At 39.3% G+C, this 17,017-nt stretch overlaps 1 protein-coding gene across 1 annotated transcript in view; it reads right to left on the bottom strand.

Annotated features, from left to right (window-relative positions):
• Positions 1 to 359: 359 nt before the first annotated feature.
• Positions 360 to 17,017, bottom strand: part of IMPG2 (interphotoreceptor matrix proteoglycan 2) — a 63,500-nt gene continuing 46,842 nt past the window's right edge. Inside the window, exons 12-19 of the mRNA XM_066588711.1 lie at positions 14,499 to 16,205; positions 12,094 to 12,313; positions 8,615 to 8,825; positions 8,289 to 8,477; positions 6,294 to 6,498; positions 5,179 to 5,258; positions 4,407 to 4,484; positions 360 to 759 (exon numbers count right to left, since the gene is read on the bottom strand). Of these exons, the coding sequence (XP_066444808.1) occupies positions 4,445 to 4,484; positions 5,179 to 5,258; positions 6,294 to 6,498; positions 8,289 to 8,477; positions 8,615 to 8,825; positions 12,094 to 12,313; positions 14,499 to 16,205 (2,652 nt within the window). The 3' untranslated portion in view covers positions 360 to 759; positions 4,407 to 4,444. The remainder of the gene's footprint in view (positions 760 to 4,406; positions 4,485 to 5,178; positions 5,259 to 6,293; positions 6,499 to 8,288; positions 8,478 to 8,614; positions 8,826 to 12,093; positions 12,314 to 14,498; positions 16,206 to 17,017) is intronic.

Below are 17,017 nucleotides of genomic sequence, written 5' to 3'. Positions count from 1 at the left end.
CCACAGCAGGCAGGACAGTCCACTACTGATGGTCCGGCATGCCCATCAAACTGATCACCCATGATTTGCATGCTGACACTTTCCCTTTAATGCACGTAGACATTTCTTTGTCTACACAGTGCCATGGTGTCCCTTCATTACACCTCAATATGACATTGAATTGTCCAGCCAATGTGTAAGTTTTATGTCAGTCCCTGCATTATGACATTAATAACTCAACACTGAAAGGACAGATAAACTGTAGTCCATATTATGACATAATGCATTTCTGAATTAACAACCATCCTTCCAGATGGGACACATTACAATTTAATGGAGTTTATCATCTAATGACTTGTCTGTTGTAATACCATACTATGTATTAGAAGGCAGTTTTCACAAATATATATGATATTAAAACAAAACCTACCGTAACTTTAATCTATGGGATTTTGACCTGCATTCTAATTATGACACAAAACAGTCATAAAGCCTTACATACATGTATGTGCGCATCCTTTGCAACATATTCAGATAACGAACTATAGTTATTGAAAAACTAAGAAACAATCACAATTACAAAAGTAAAAGTGAGCTTATTGTTAAAAAAAAGTCATGAGAAACGTGTTCCTCCTAGCGGTAAACACAGGTATCATTCATGATTCCACAATCCATTGCTATGTATTTACAGCTGAGGCATATTCTGCTTCTTCATGAGGTAACTCATTGCTAAAGTAATGGCAAAAAGTGATGTTTCTTCTCAAATGCTTTTTTGTAAATCTAAAAGCGATCAGAAGGAAATATAAAAATAATATGTTAGATAAGCTTATTGGTATTTTCAATAACCATTTGCATATTTTTGTGTTACCATATACTTATTGCATCCATAGTGGCCCACATACATATAAGATTGTTGGTTGATGGCAGATATTTTAGTAGAACTGAAATTATTTTTCAATTTTTATAGGAAAAAACGATTCCTTTCTTTCTCCATAATATAGTGCCACTTACACACTATAGTCATGGTCATAAAGATGACTGATAGACTAATTATTGTAAGCAGGCCAGATAAATGTAAAGGCAGATAAGAGAGATTTCAAGTAGATCAAGTGCCCATATACACATATGAATTTGGGCTGATGATCATTTAATTGGTCGGACATTGGGCCAAAAGCTGTGCCTGTAAATCAGCAGAAAGGCCAAATTTTACACTGAAAAATCATTGCATTAGGAACGCGTATTCAGTAACGGGTTGGCACAACTTTTTAGACCATCATGGCTTTCAGACATCAGAGAACAGATTGCACAAGGTGGCAAACATCCTCTATACTCCACTCAACCTATGCTCACTGCAGCAGCTCCATCATTTGGTGCACATTTCGCAGATAAGTAGGAGCAGATCTTGTAGCCCTTTCCAGCAAACTTCGAAACATGCTCAATGCAGTTACAGTCCAGTGAGTTTGGTGGCCAATGCAGTGTGGAGAATTCATTGTCATGTTCCTCTAACTACTCCATAACGATCTGTCCTCAATGACACGAAGCTTTGTTCTGTTGAATGATGACATTACGGTTGGGGAGTAGAAAGAGAGAGGGGTGGAGCATGCTTGATGGCTTCAGAGGCTTTGGTCCCAGATGAATGTTTAAAGACCAAAAAACCCTTAGGATGGGCTGTGAAGAGTGAATGAACTGTGGATGTGCTGCCAACCAGGAGAACCCACCAAGGTGGGCACGGCAGATGTGTGAAATGATTTCTCCCCTTCTGCTGACTCCAGCTTCAATTTTGAGTTCCCTATCCCTTAATCCCAGAAGTAATGTCCCACCCAGATTGACTGAAGAAGGGCTTCTCCCCGAAACGCGTATCCTATGCTGGTTTTTTAAATACTTTAAAAAAGAGAAGTTGGATAATACATCATATCATATTTTTTGGAGAGTTGCGCTTATCCACCAGTCTTTTCTTTCTTCCTTCACACTTTGTGGTTGGGGAAGACTTCCTAAAGGGTGTGGATGGTCAGCTAACAGGTCATTCAAGGATTGCAGTATGATGACCAATGACCCTAGGCTATACTAGGAAAACATTCCCCAGACCATGACCCTGTTGAACCATAACAGTACACCCATGGGATAAGGCTTCATGCAGACTCAGCCAGGCGCATGACTCATTAGTAAATGGGACTTGTCTAGACCATCTTCTGTCATGTGTTCAAAGTCCATTGGCATCTTTTTTGAGCCCATGCGAGGTCTTGTTAGTGATGACGCGGGATTATCAGGGGCACCATTGTCAGTCTTCGGCTGTTGATTCAGTTCATGCAAAGTCTATACTAAACATGCCACCCAATGCTCGCCTGAAGGATCAACCACATGTGGTCTTCTGCTTTGTGATCTTATTTCGGATGTCTGTCCATGGTTCAAGCAGTCTTGGTACACTCTTGAAACCGCGTTTTGGGAACAGCCAACACATTTGACTGTTTTAGAATTGCTGGCACTACACCTTTCGAGCACCAACAATATACCAAAAAAGTCTCTCAAGTCACTACATTTACCAATGATTGTCAAATATTGCCTTCTGCTGCACAGAGGAGATGTCAGCACATTATCTAAGAGCAGATTGTGACAGATCGTGGTACCACATTACTGATCACAAGATCTCACGTGCCAGCTGTTCCTAATGCAGTGATCTATCAGTGTATGTTACAGTTGTAAATACCCCATTTAGAAGATTTCCTACATAGAAAAATAGATTTAGCCAATTAATGCAGGTTCCTTAAATAACCTAGAGGTAAAGAATACCTCCAATATGTTGAGTCATGTGAAGAACCAAACTAGTTATAAATTCCACATCTACAGTTAATATGCAGCATTTCATTTTTCCTCCACATAAGCTATAAAGACCTTCAAGAGGCTGCTCCATGAATAAAAATTAATTTACTCTGTTACATCAAGCAAAACACATAAGGGGACAATTAAGAAAGCTTCTACGACAGTTTTCTGGCGTAGAAAAGTCACAAAATTTGGCACAAGGGCTGCTTAACAGGTACAGTATATAAAAAGAATATCTACACACAGGAGCATTTTTGAACGATTCCAATTGAAAACATTATTAATAGAGTAAAATAATATTTAATCATAGGACAACCCCTTTAACATCTACCACATCCTATTTACAATGTCAGCTGTAGATGTCTTTGCTGATTATCCTACATCTTGGGCAGTTTAGTACAGCACATTATAAAATGATTACAATTTGACTCCAAAAGTTTAGAGGTGATGCATAATGTCTAGCTTTGATGTGCTTTAAATCCCTATTTTTTGTGTACATATTTTTCCTGGAGTTCTCCTTTAACCCATTAATGACTGCCAATGTGCCTTTTTATGGCAGCCACTAACGAGCTTTCTTCCAATGCATATGTCTTTTAAGGGCTCTGCATCAGAAGGCCAACCCAGGAGCTGGGCTGTTAGAAGTCAGCTTGGCTCCTGCATCATACTGCTGGGATCAGAACTAGTCCCAATCACGGCAGTTTAATCCATTAGATACGGCGGTCAATGCGACCGCAGTATCTACAGAGGCCGAAAGAGGAATGGGGCTTCCTTTGTCACCCATTGGACTCCTGCCATGCAATTGCAAGGTTTTAATGGGTTGCTGTTTCATCCAGAGGTTTAACAATGGCCTCTGAATCAGTCATCAATGGCCTATGAGGCAAGTAACTGCCAGAGGCAGTGTCTAGCGGGCTTGTGGAATACATGTCACTACAGAAGTATCACCATGCATTCTAACAGTGATCAAAGCTGATGAAGTTTAAGACCAATAAAGGGGACAAATGTAAAATAAAAAAACTCAAACCCGACCACATTGCCTTTAAATTATATTAAAAAACAAACAAAATTGGTATTGTCACATTCGTAAGAGCGCCAATAAAAAAGTTAGCACATCATTAAATCCGCACAGTGAACACTGTGAAAAATTTGCTAATTAGAAAAATTCCTAATTTTACATGTCCCGCCCCACAAATGAAATAAATAGCAAGAAAATAGTTGTATGAACCAAAGAATTATACCATTAAAAACTACAGTTGTTGACAGAATCAAATATTTTTGTTCTTTGAATGCAGCGATCCCGAAACATATTTGTTCAAAAAGTCTAGTCTGCAATAGTAGTAAAACATTTTTTTAAATTATATAAATTTGGCATAGTGCTGATAAAAACAATGCCCCAAAAACTATGGTGGCATTTCTAATCCACCCTTTTACCCACCCGGAAAAAAATCATAAATACTAAAGCCCTTGCATGACTATGTCATCAGAAAAAGAAAGCAGTTATGCCTCCTGGAATGCGACAATGAAAAAAATTGTAAAACTGGTTGGTCTTAAATGGACCAGTCAGTAAGAAGTTATTATCAATAATTGTACAAAAAGCAATGTAAGATCCTTACCTTTTTTCTCCTTAACAATGTTAAAAACAGATGAAGAATTAACTTGTTGAACTTGATTTCCTAACATTTTCCACGGACCTGTCAATAACAGAAATAGTATTACCAATAAGACCACATTATGCACATAGTCTCATTATAGACTGGTTTGTTGGGGGCAACTTTTTTGTTTTCATACATTTGTCTACCATATTTGTATACTGTTCATGTGTTTTCCTAAATACTACTTGGATTTTAGGTTCTCTGTGCAGATCTACTATGTGACACTACAATCCATTCTTTACAAAAGATGAGTTAACTACTAACAAGTTGGAGAGTTGATGAGGAGGTATTCTTGACCTTGTTATAGACTGCTATAAATTCTAAAAAACATTAAGGAATGCACATTTTCCCAGTGTTTAATAGTTACCCTTCTAATGTATTGAGAAATTGCATAGATATGTATCTTAAAGATCTAAAAACTCATGGTATATCCTCAGGACAGGTCATCAACAGCTGATCAACAAGGGGCCTGTCACCTGGAGCACCAGCAGTCCGCTCTTCACCAGGCTGCTGTGTCAGTGTATGGAAGCACACAGCTCTGTACACTTTGCAGTGGTCCGGTGTGGTATTGCAGGTAGAATTCTGTTTCACTTCAGTGGGTCCGCCGAGCAGCTGTTGATGACCTATCCTGAGGTTAGACCACCAATCTTCAGAGCTGGACAAACTCTTTAATATTAAACATTTCTAATAAAGTGTGCAGATAAAATCTGTTGTGAGTAAATATGTAACTTACATTTGGTGCTGCCTCACAAATTCAGCAAACTGTCGGTCTTTTGCATAAAGTTCTATTATTCGTATTCGATCCTGAATTTCCTACAAAATACATTATACAACAGAAAATTAATGTTAAGTAGTGAGAGTAGGATACAGCTATTGAGGGATAAGGTATAGGCATTGCCTCGCTGTCGCCTGTGTTTGGTTCAGTTACATAGGGAGCAGACTGGCATGTCCACCGCTTGTCATTGAAAGCTATGGGAATTTGGAAACTGAGGAGGTCACATGCAGTCAGCACTTCCAGAAATTCCCGTAAACATACAAATTTTGGGACACTATGTTGCTTAAGCTGTTAATAAAAATGTATGTTTAACCCTTTCCAATCTACTGTCTGACCTGTGAAGACATTATGATTTAAGGCTGTACAACTCCGATGTTGGAAGACATCCGTCGGGGTTCTCTTACTGTTTATTGCCAGCCTCTCTCTGCTGTTGGAGCCTATCCAACGTGTCACCTCATGCAGTACTGGCTTTAGCCAGTATATAGTGCCGTTGTATAACGGCAGAAAAAGAGTAAGCCCCCAAGGAAAACCAGGATACAAATTGGACTGGAAAGGGTTAAACGGGTTGTATAAGGATGACAAGTTATCTCCTATCTATAGTATGGGGAATAATTTGCTGATCAGTGGGATCTGTGACCACTGGGATCCACAGCAATCCTGAGAACAGGGTTCCACTATTCCCTGTTCTTCTCACTGCAAACTTACTGCATCGCCCACAGTGAGGAAGAGATTGAATGGAGCACCATTCAATGGGACTGCAGCGATAGCTGAGCGACAAGTCCTCAGCTATTTCCATCACCCCATTGAAATGAATGGAGTGGTGGCCGCATGTGCATTTCCATGGTTCTATTCAATGTGACGTCACTGTGGATGGGAGAAGAGATTCAGCAGTGACAGGAAGAGAAGGACATGGGTCCCCCGTACTCAGGATCGGTGGGGGTCTCATCGGTGAGATCCTCACTGATCAGCACCTTGTGATTCTGGTGCAATATCTTTAAAGAAAAATTATGTAACAGTATACAATTACAAGATATCTTAAGGGCAGTAAATCTAATCTATGATAATCTATGTACCTCTTTAGTGAGCTCACTATTTTCATAAATGTGTCGGATCTCTTCACTACTAAAGTCTGCTGAAGTCTCAGGACTTGTAGATGTGCTGGTTGATGGAAGCTGTGGATATCTCTTATAATAATGACTGTAGCCCGTGATGTCACTTTCATACATTGGGTTGTATTTAACAGGATTTTCAATTGAAGACAGACTGTCACTCGTTCTCCTGCAGAACAGACAACATTGGTCAAGAAGATTTACAATAAGTGCCAAGAAAGTGAAATGGTCTGATAATGGATCAAATGGCTTTATATCTGCAACTGACAGAACAAACTGTACACAATCAATAACAGACTGTCTAGTTCTAGACAATCAGAAGGTATTCATATGATCATACATTTGAATTTGCCACTCTGTCTGCATAAAGAATATCATTCTTGTGACACATCTAACAAGACGTCAGGGTGGTTGTCAACGGATCCTGCATACGTAACATCAGGGTGGTTGTCAATGGATCCCGCATACGTAACGTCAGAGTGGTTGTCAACGGATCCAACACACACAACGTAGAGTTGTATGTCTTGGAGTTCAGGCATGAAGACCTTCAGTGTTTAATGTGCACCTTACAAGCAAAAACCTCAATGCCTGTTGCAGCCAAATCTTGCTGCAGGTCTTTTACAATTAGACCCCATTTACACTTAAAGATAATCGCTCAAAACTCGCTCAAACAATAGTTTAAGTAACAGTTTTGAGCGATCATCTTTGCATACTTTATAGCAGCTAAGTAGCTACTACAGAATATGCAGCCAGAGTGGGACACCACTGCGGCCACTAATAGAACAATACAGCTGTTTTGCATAAGCTCTGACTACCAGTGTCCCCGCTGTGATTTCGCACCGAAAAACTAGCAGAGAGAATCTTATGAGCGCAGCCAGCTGTGATAACAGCCTGCTCCACTGATAACAGCTGATCGCTCAATTCTAGCAAATTAGAATTCAGTGATCAACGACTCGTACATGAAAACTGTACAATGTCCCTGCATTTAGACAGAACGAGAATCGCTCAAAAGACAGCTGTGAGCTATTTTTGACCGATTGTTGTTGTGTCTAAATGGGCTATTACTCAAGGGTTTTTGACCACCTACCTTTCCAGGAATCTGGTGGCAGTTGGTGGTAGTAGTCATTAAAAGTGGCATTTTTTGTTGAATCTGGAAAAACCACTTTCTACATTGTTCTGTTGAGCTATATAAATTGTTCTTGTCTGATTTTTTTTGTAAACAGCTGAAAGTTTGCAAATTTGGCAGATATTCCTAATTTGCAATTGAATTGGATAATTTTGATTACAATTCTTCACAGTGACTTTATAGATAGCTCACACATATGTACCATATATATATATATATATATATATATATACACACTTGCTAAATGCAAACATACATGCATACAAATTAGCATGTTTAGAAGAGAAGCACAGCAAGTATTTGGTACATGACTAGCTAAAAAAGTACATTTGTCTGGAAAAATTCTGAATAAAGCTTTTGTAACCTGGTGGACCAGATCATCGGAGGAAGCACATCCACTCTTATATTTAACAATTTTATAGCCAACATACCGGACCAAACAGTGTGCACATGCCTGTAGTCAGCCCCGGGAGTACAGTCTAGTTACAGGAAATGTACCTATGGCATCTAATCTGATGTGTGCTTATGTAAATGGTGATATTATAATTAGAAACAAGGATGTGGGAATGAAAGGATGACGCCCGGGAAGTACATGAAAAGGATGGAGTTTATCATGATATATCAAGCACATTTCCTGACATTTTTGTACATTTAATTCCAGGGGAATATGGCAAGCTTTACATTTTAAAGCCATTCATGACTTAAGATGAGACCTACTTGATGTGTAGAGTATAAGGTTCCAGACATTTTGTTTTGCCTATTGGCTCATGAAATGTAAATCTAGTATTGTCTAAAATATGTTGAAACTGAGATTTGTAATAAAATAATCTTACCCTCCAGATTCTTCTGAATCGGTCTTTGTATTCTGTACTCTAAGTGTCCTTGCCAGGAAAAATATCACAGCTGATGCTACAAGAAGAAATCCAGCAACAGATGCAATGGCAATACCAACAACTAAGGGTTCTGAGACATATTCTTCGCAGTGTTCTCCACGGTACCACCAGTTTTCACCTACTCGACACCTGAGGGAATAATAAATATTAATACGAAGTGCAGAATAGACATACACAGCCTATGCATGCATGTAACTTCAACAAAGATAATGTGATACTATGCACAAAACAGGTAAAGAAATATAATGATGAACAGAAATAATTACCTGCAAATTGCTCCTTGTCCAGGAATGATGTCACATTTACCATCATTCATACAGAAATCTATTTCCAGATCACAGATGCTCAGACATGGTAGACCATCAACGCTGACATATCCAGGGTTACAAACGCATTCTCCTTCCCCACTCCACTTGTTTATAAGACACTCGGAATACTCATTGCATGCTTGAAATTTACAAGGGTCAGCCACATCCCCTGGTTGCAAAGAAGGAAAAATATCTGCGTCATACACATTTCATTATGAGAACTGAGTGCTGCAAAAAGGAAAAGCTGGAATAAGGGAGGTTTCACACACAGGTTTCTGTGGCACTTTTTCGTGCTGCTCTTTTAGCCAAAGTTAGAAGTGGATTCAAAACCTATGGGAAATACAAAGGGCAGATTTGAACTTCTCTTTCCTGCCTGATCCACTTCTGGCTTTGGCTCAAAATACCGCATGAAAAACTGCCAAAAAAACTTGTTTGTGAAACCAACCTGACAAAAATAAACATATCTAGAAGTTATGGAACAAAGTGATGGGATATTTGGCTCTAAAACTAAGCCAATTCTTAGAGTTATTCTCCTATACAAGTTATATACAATAAACTTATAAATAATAAATGTAGAATAAAAGTAGATCCTGACACTACAAAAATATAGTGAAAAGCAAGATAATTTCTTTAAAAATTTAAATCAGCAAGTGCACAAGCTGGACAACCGAATTCAGAATACTGTGTGGAGTGCTGGAGACCTCACCCACAGAAGACTTTGATAAAGCAGAGCGAGTCTGAAGATTGGCTATAAAAATGGTGGACGGTCTCAAGAAAAAAACGTATCAGGAAAGAACTTAATTTGTATGGTGTGGGGGAAATAAGGGAGACGGGGACATGATGGAAACCTTTATATAAAGGTATAAAGAAGCTTTAGGAGGGAAGTGTTTTTATTAGGAAATTAAATTCTAGAACAAGCGAGCACAATCTGAGATTAGTTGGGGGGGGGGGGGTTAGAAGCAATGTCACAAAATATAATTTTCAGGAAAGACTAATACAGAAAGAGTAGTAGAAACTTGGAATAAACTTCCAGCAGATGTGGTTAGAAAATCAACAGTAAGAGAATGCAAGCATGCCTGGGATAAGTATATATCTATCCTAAGAAAGAAAGGAAATAGTATAGCAGCAGACTAGAAGGACCATGTGGGCTTTTTATGCCATCAATTTTTTATGTTTCAGGCCAGGCAGTTAGCTCTTAATCATTGCAGGTTGTTTTATTTTAACGTTATATGTGGAGTGCTGAGATCTACTTTTCTTCCGCTGCTTAGTACGGAGACTCTCTGCCAATGCGGCGTTATGTATCTGCATGCACTCGGTAAATGGTAGGGAAGGAACACCTATGGATTAGTGGAGTGAGCTGACTCACCCTACTTAATGTTGCTATCCAAGTTACACTAACATGTAGCAGAAGCAATTTTATCATTTACCTGTTTTTTCTCAACTGTTTCATGCTGGTAAAGTAAAACACCTTATGTTTCCTCAGGATTACTATGGTCTCTAATTGAGGATGATCAGGTAACAAAGTGTTCACGTAACAAAATCTTGTATAACGATGATGTCCTTTGTATTTCAGTATCTTATATACAAACATTTTTTGCTGTCAGTGAATGAAAACATTCTTCCATCCAGCCAGAGGTAGAGCAACCATAATGGCCAAATACAGCTCACAACTAAGGTGTGGATAGAATCATAGCCAATCTACACAATCCTACTGTATGTGAGCTTAATCAGCTCCATTAACATCATTTCCTGGCAGTTTGCTACAATGTTTAAGTGTAGATTAAAAAACTATATTATAGACTTAAATCCAGGCTATTTAGCTCACAGATGATTGACTAAACTGGATACAACTTTATAGACCTCTGACATGTAAGCTGTATTAGGTTGAGAAGTATGTTTCCATTACTGACACCAGAGGTCTGGAAAATTGTGAGTAGATGCAGCACAAAGAATATCAGCTAATCACTGGACTTTTCCTTTTACAATCTTTAAAACAGTATTCCTGTTTCAGCCAATAAATGTTAGTTGTTTTATAATAAAAAGCTATAATTTTCTAGTATGCTATCAGTATCCATTCTTTATGACTTGCTGTCATTTATTGTTTGCTCCACAAGAAAAGCGAAGGGAGCGCAGCGTAATACGGACAGGATTTTTAGATTTTCTTTTCCAATCAATCATAATAACAATGGTAAGTATTTTGCTTTGATTTATTAGATGCTCCTGAGTCATGCCCTGGAGCTGATTTTATACACTTTTGTTAACAATGTAACAAAGTGTGTAAATACTAGTCTTCTGACAGCACAGGAATGTATTTCCAAAATTAAGGGGATCATCAGATTAGAATGGGGCACGGGGAAGGGGATATTTGAGATTGAACTGCACATCAAAATTTAAATCCATTTGGGTTTGACGGATTGACACTCCTAATTTACGAAATCAAGTTTTAGTTAACACCCTACTGAAGTTGGCGCAGGTTATGAATCGTACCTAGTATACTTGTCAAAAACAAATTTCCAGACATAGGATCCTGAGTTTAATGCTTTACTCTCTGGTATAACCTCACATTTTAAAATTGTTGACTACTATGTTCCTTCTCCACCACTAAGGGCCTTTTATATTGGTGTCCTTACTTGATTTCTGTATAATGAAACTGAATGCATTTAATTAAAGGGGTTGTCCCGCGCCGAAACGTTTTTTTTTTTTTTCAATAGCCCCCCCGTTCGGCGCGAGACAAACCCGATGCATGTGTTGAGAAAAAAACCCCGGATAGTACTTACCCAAATCCCCACGCTCCGGTGACTTCTTACTTACCTTGCGAAGATGGCCGCCGGGATCTTCACCCTCGGTGGACCGCAGGTCTTCTGTGCGGTCCATTGCCGATTCCAGCCTCCTGATTGGCTGGAATCGGCACATGTGACGGGGCGGAGCTACGAGGAGCAGCTCTCCAGCACGAGCAGCCCCATTCAACACGGAGAAGACCGGACTGCGCAAGCGCGTCTAATCGGACGATTAGACGCTGAAGATTAGACGGCACCATGGAAACGGGGACGCCAGCAACGGAACAGGTAAGTGAATAACTTCTGTATGGCTCATAATTAATGCACAATGTACATTACAAAGTGCATTAATATGGCCATACAGAAGTGTATACCCCAACTTTGTTTCGCGGGACAACCCCTTTAACAACAACTGTCCTCGTAGTAACAAATGTATACAGTACAAGTGTATTTGATGGTTTCTTAAGGGATATGTTGTTTATTTGGGGAGAATGTTTGTATTGCTGTTTCAATATCTCTAATAATATGCAGAAAAACTCAACGAAAAGCCTCTGTATCTAATAAACTGCAAGATTTATAACTATGGTATATAAAAAGTACACGTATTCTATTCTCTCTATCACGTATTTGGTTAAAGAAAAGTCAAAGCCTTTCCAGTACCTGATTCAACATCCAAGGAATACTTATCAATTGCCAGGTTCATAGTTTGGTAAGCAGTGTTACAGAAGTCTTCCAGAATGATGTACACAGCATTTGTTACATTTCGTGGAACAGGCTTTGCGAACTTCATTCTGCTGTTTACAATGATGCTGCCATTTCGAAAGTTCAATATTTCAAGGTTTTGAAAGCCAGTTAAATTGGACTGCAGATAGGGAACCAACTGGAACAAAAAAGGATGACAAAAGTAATCTGTGCAAAATGTACTTCTAGAGCTCCATGAAAAAATGTTAGTAATTTGTAGTACTAAGTACGGTAATAAAATAAGCATGCTTTACAGAGAGCGTTATAACAGCTACAGCAAAGTTGATATAACAGAAGTAAAAATCTTGTCTTTTTCATGTAATGCAAGAATTAATATCAAAGTATTCTGATATTAAAGATAATTTTCACTCATAATATAAAATTAGCCATGAGTTAGTAAATCATAGGATAGGGCAATGTTTTTGTAAATATGTTTGCTTTACTTACAAAGATACTGTCATATTCGATTTAGCTGCAGCAGCCATTTTTGCAAAAGGAAGTCTGGCCATATTGGTTGTCACTCGAGAGTAGCGAGCATACTCGTTAAGGACAAATACTCGAGCGAGTATCGTCCTTTTCGAGTATCTCCCTGCTTGTCCGCAAAGATTCGGGTGTCGGCAGGGTTGAGCGGTGGATTGCAGGAGTGAGCAGGGGGAAGCAGGAGAGGGGGGGGGGGGGAGAGAGAGAAAGATCTCCCCCCAGTTCCCCCCGCTCTCCCCGGCTGCCCCCCGCTGGCACCCGAATTTTTGCGAACGAGCAGGGACATACTCAAAAAGGACGATACTTGCTCGAGTATTTGTCCTTAACGAGTATGCTCACTCATCTCTAGTTGTCACCTATGAATTACATTTTCAGTAATCTGTTATTTAAACAGTCTCAGGTTCTGAGAAGATAATTCAAAGGTGACAGTATAACCTGTACCAATATATCAGTATAGTGGTAAAGAGAACTTTCAATAGAGCGGCAGTCAAGCATGAACGCTGCGGCTCCATTCTATATCCATGGGATTGACGGAGACAGCAGTGTATGGCACTAGGCTGTTTCTGTCAGTCCCCTAGACAATGAATGGAGCAGTAGTGTGCATGATCAACTGCCACTCTATTCAACGTTTTCTTTACTGTAATCAGTGGTGAGGATCAGGGGGCACGGGTTCTAGTGATTAGTAGGGTTCCCAGAAGTGGGATGCCTAGTGATCAGAAATTTATGACCTTTGACTTTAGAAAGTTTGTAAATGTTATTTGCGAGAAAACTCCTGTAATATCATTAATAAGGTCAAGTAGGTTATTTGTGAATGAAATCATACCATAAGAAAGAGCAAGTGATTAGCTCCAACATCAGCTGTAAATTGAGTTGTCTTCTACAAGACCTTTGGGGTACATTATAGTGTTAGAGCCTAATCCCACCAAAAATCTTCTGGTAATCTTGTGGGCTAGACAGACTTTGGCGCTTTTCCTATCCATATAACCTATGCTGATATTTGCACCACTGGTTTTATTAAAACTAGGAATTGAGGAATGAAAATCTTATTCTGTGATGTCCTGACCTTAGCTAATTGTGCTTCAGGTTTCCTATAATATTTATGTACATCTTCTCTATTCTCCATCTACTATTTCATCTCTTTTAAGGGTCTATTGCTATAGACACATCACACACAAAAGTATTGAAGTGTTAACTGTAACTTTAACAATTTTTACCAGTATTATTAGAGTTAGAGTAGCCCTCCAGCATACCAGGCAATTCTCCCATGGATCCAGGTTCTCGTACAACAATTGACCCAAAAGTCCAGCAGCAGACAAGCCAATGTGGAGCTGACTTGGAAACGATCACTATCTACTAGGGTCTGTCTCTAAAGGGTTCATGCCCAAATAACCTATTAGGTTCTGTGTGTGCAATGACAGAAACAAGGTTTATAATGTAATTAAAAGTGGATGTTTATTGTTTTGCGTAGATGGAGGGTAGATCCTCAAAATAATTTCCTCTTGAGGGACTCATGGAATCCATCCATCCCAGTTACTATGTTGACTTCCTCATTGACGGTACAGTATATATTACTATGTTCACTTTGTGGCCAAAAAATAAACCAACTTCAACAATTACGACTATACTAAGACCACAAAATAGACTGAAACTTGGATATTAGCACTTCTAAAAGTTACCAAAGCAAACTGAGCTACTATGGAGATAGAATCACATATACAATAATGCCTCTACAATAGCAAGGAGTCTGCTGGGCAATATTATATAGGTTTCAAAATATTGCACTTAGAGATTGCTACTAACTAAAAGCAAAAACATCTATTTGACATTGACAAGTTAATACTTACCAGTTCAAGAAATCTTTGTTCCAAAGCTTTATATTCAGGGGAATGTTTATTAAATAAGTCCTCTGAGAATATCATATTAGTGACACGCAGACTGAAGAACACCACAAGTGCTCGTGCCTTTACTGAAGCACTAGCATTGTTCTCATGAGTAGAGAACACACCGGTCAAATCTGTCGAATCGATATTTTTGGCTATCATGCTTCTTTCTTCTGCACTCATGTCTGGGTGAAAATATACTGTGCTCATGTGATCAAGTTCCAGAGATATATCCTGAACATCAATTGTTACATCTGTATCTTGGGGAAGAAAACTTGTTGGACCTACAGAGGTGCCACTAGGAACTGGGTCATACTGTATAGGTTCTGTAATGGCTGCCCCTTTCTGTATTATAGGAATTATATTTGGCATGTTGCTTTCTTCTGTAGAATCAATGTCACTGTCTGAATGAGGTATGGTATTTAACATTTCCTCAGGTGATTTAGATGTAAAGTATACAATTTCTACACTTTTGACAGTCTTAGCTGATGATGTCAAAATAACATGTGTGTCCAAGCTGGAACTCTCTGTTGTACCTACGTCATATTTCAAAACTAGGCTTGTCTGTGCCAGAGGTTCTGGTGCTTGGGTAGACAACAATGCATCTTCTGTTAAAGACAGTGAATAATCCATTGGACTTCCATGTAAGACGTCTGGTTCACTAGTGAAAAAGTCTCTGCCTATCTCAGATGATTCTCGTGTTTGCACAGACAACTCTACGTTCCAGTATTCAGGTGTCCACAACACTGGTGGGGGCTTGGTTGAGGACTCTTGCATAATAGGCTGTGTTACTAAGCTGGCTGTGGAAACAGAGCTTTGGGGATGTGAAATATCTGAGTCCTGGCCTGAAATAGGAGTACTATCTAATCTGATATTCTCATCAAGAGGTGTATCCGTAAAATGTTCTTCAATCAGGTCTTCATAATTTTCTTTTGTGTCCATTAAATCTACATCTATTGGTTGTCCTTTAAAGGAGGAAAGTGGATACTCTGTAGTTTTAATCCACGACCATGTAACGCCTTCTTCATCAACCTTATGTGCAAATCCTGAGCCAGACCCCTCATCCGAAGGTTTAGTACTTTCTGCTGTTGGTAGTAAGTTGTCTTCTACAAGTATTTCAGCAGCTTCAGGCATGCTATCAGAAGTAACTTGTGAAGTCACTTTATCCAAATCTGCATTTGTTTGTTCGGTCTTATTTAATACACTCTCTGAAGAAGATTCACTTAGTGCAGGTTCTTCAGCAGCTATTGCAGAAGTCACAATATCTGAATCGTGTTGCCCAGCTGATGAAGTAATTGGGATTGGAGGCATAATGGTGGTAATCAATTGTATTTCATTAGGAATTGTTGTCTCTTTAGTATCATGCTCAGGAGATGTGCTTAGAGTTGACTCCTGGAACGATGAAATGTCATTGTCTCCTGATTCTTCTTGAATGTCTACAGAACTGGCCACTGGAGCTGTGCTAGATTCAAGTAAACCTACAGTTGTGCTTAGCTGGATGCTTAATTCAACTACTGGACTAGTAAAGCTGTGTTCTGTAACAACAGGGCTTTCTGCTTCCAGAGCAATCTGACTTCTTGAAGTAAGTTCTTCACTTGTTTCTTCATATGAATAGACATTCTTAATAGTTGAATAACCAGTTGGAAGCCATTCAGCTTGTAATGCATTATCCTAAAATATAAAGGTGACACATAGATAAAATGTATTACTGTAATAACACTTGTAAGTTAAACAAGCACTTAAAGCTACTAAGTAGTCACAAAAGATAGATGGACAGAGAGATAGACTTTACTAAGGCCGGCTGCACACGAATGGGTCCGATTCCCGATGCGGGATCCTGGAGCGGAATCTAACCCTATGCCTGTACGGCGTATGTGCGTACCTCTCATTTCTCTTCTCTTCTGTGCTGCGTATGATCCAGATGGCTGGCCGTTGGACATGCGCAGTACAGATCTTTTTTAAGCCCCTGCTTTTCCTGCATCTTCGCCTAGTTATGACACGGAATCTGCAACCTTCTTTTCACATCACGTTTTCAAAATTTAGTGCTAGTTCCATCCTAGTTTCTGCTGTGCAGAAAACTGCATAGGGGTAGAAACAAGGACGAAAACACAGGCTTCAATAGGTGAGATGGAGACCTCCTTGGTCTCTGTTTCATATGGCCCCTGTCAGATTTGTAGCTGTATAGAAAAGGGCTAAAATCCCCCTCCAAAGTGCTGTATCACCATATATCTCTTCCATCATCCCTGTCTACCCCTCTACCTGTGCTCTTTGTTCCGCTAACAATCTGAGGCCAAGTTCCTCCATTATCCAAATCTTACACCCGCCCTCTCCAAAACTTTTCCCAACCATCACCAGTTCTGTAGAATGCACTACCCCAGACAATAGATTATAAACTCTTGTGAGCAGAGTCCCACTTCTATTGTTCATTAGTTTATTACTATATGTAATCTCTGATTGTGTCTGTTCGTGTACCCTCTGATTTG

This window comes from Eleutherodactylus coqui, chromosome 1 (assembly GCF_035609145.1).
Source record: "Eleutherodactylus coqui strain aEleCoq1 chromosome 1, aEleCoq1.hap1, whole genome shotgun sequence".
Lineage (NCBI taxonomy): Eukaryota > Metazoa > Chordata > Amphibia > Anura > Eleutherodactylidae > Eleutherodactylus > Eleutherodactylus coqui.
The sequence above is the reverse complement of the archived record's forward strand: the minus strand, read 5'-3'. Positions and strand labels throughout refer to the sequence as shown.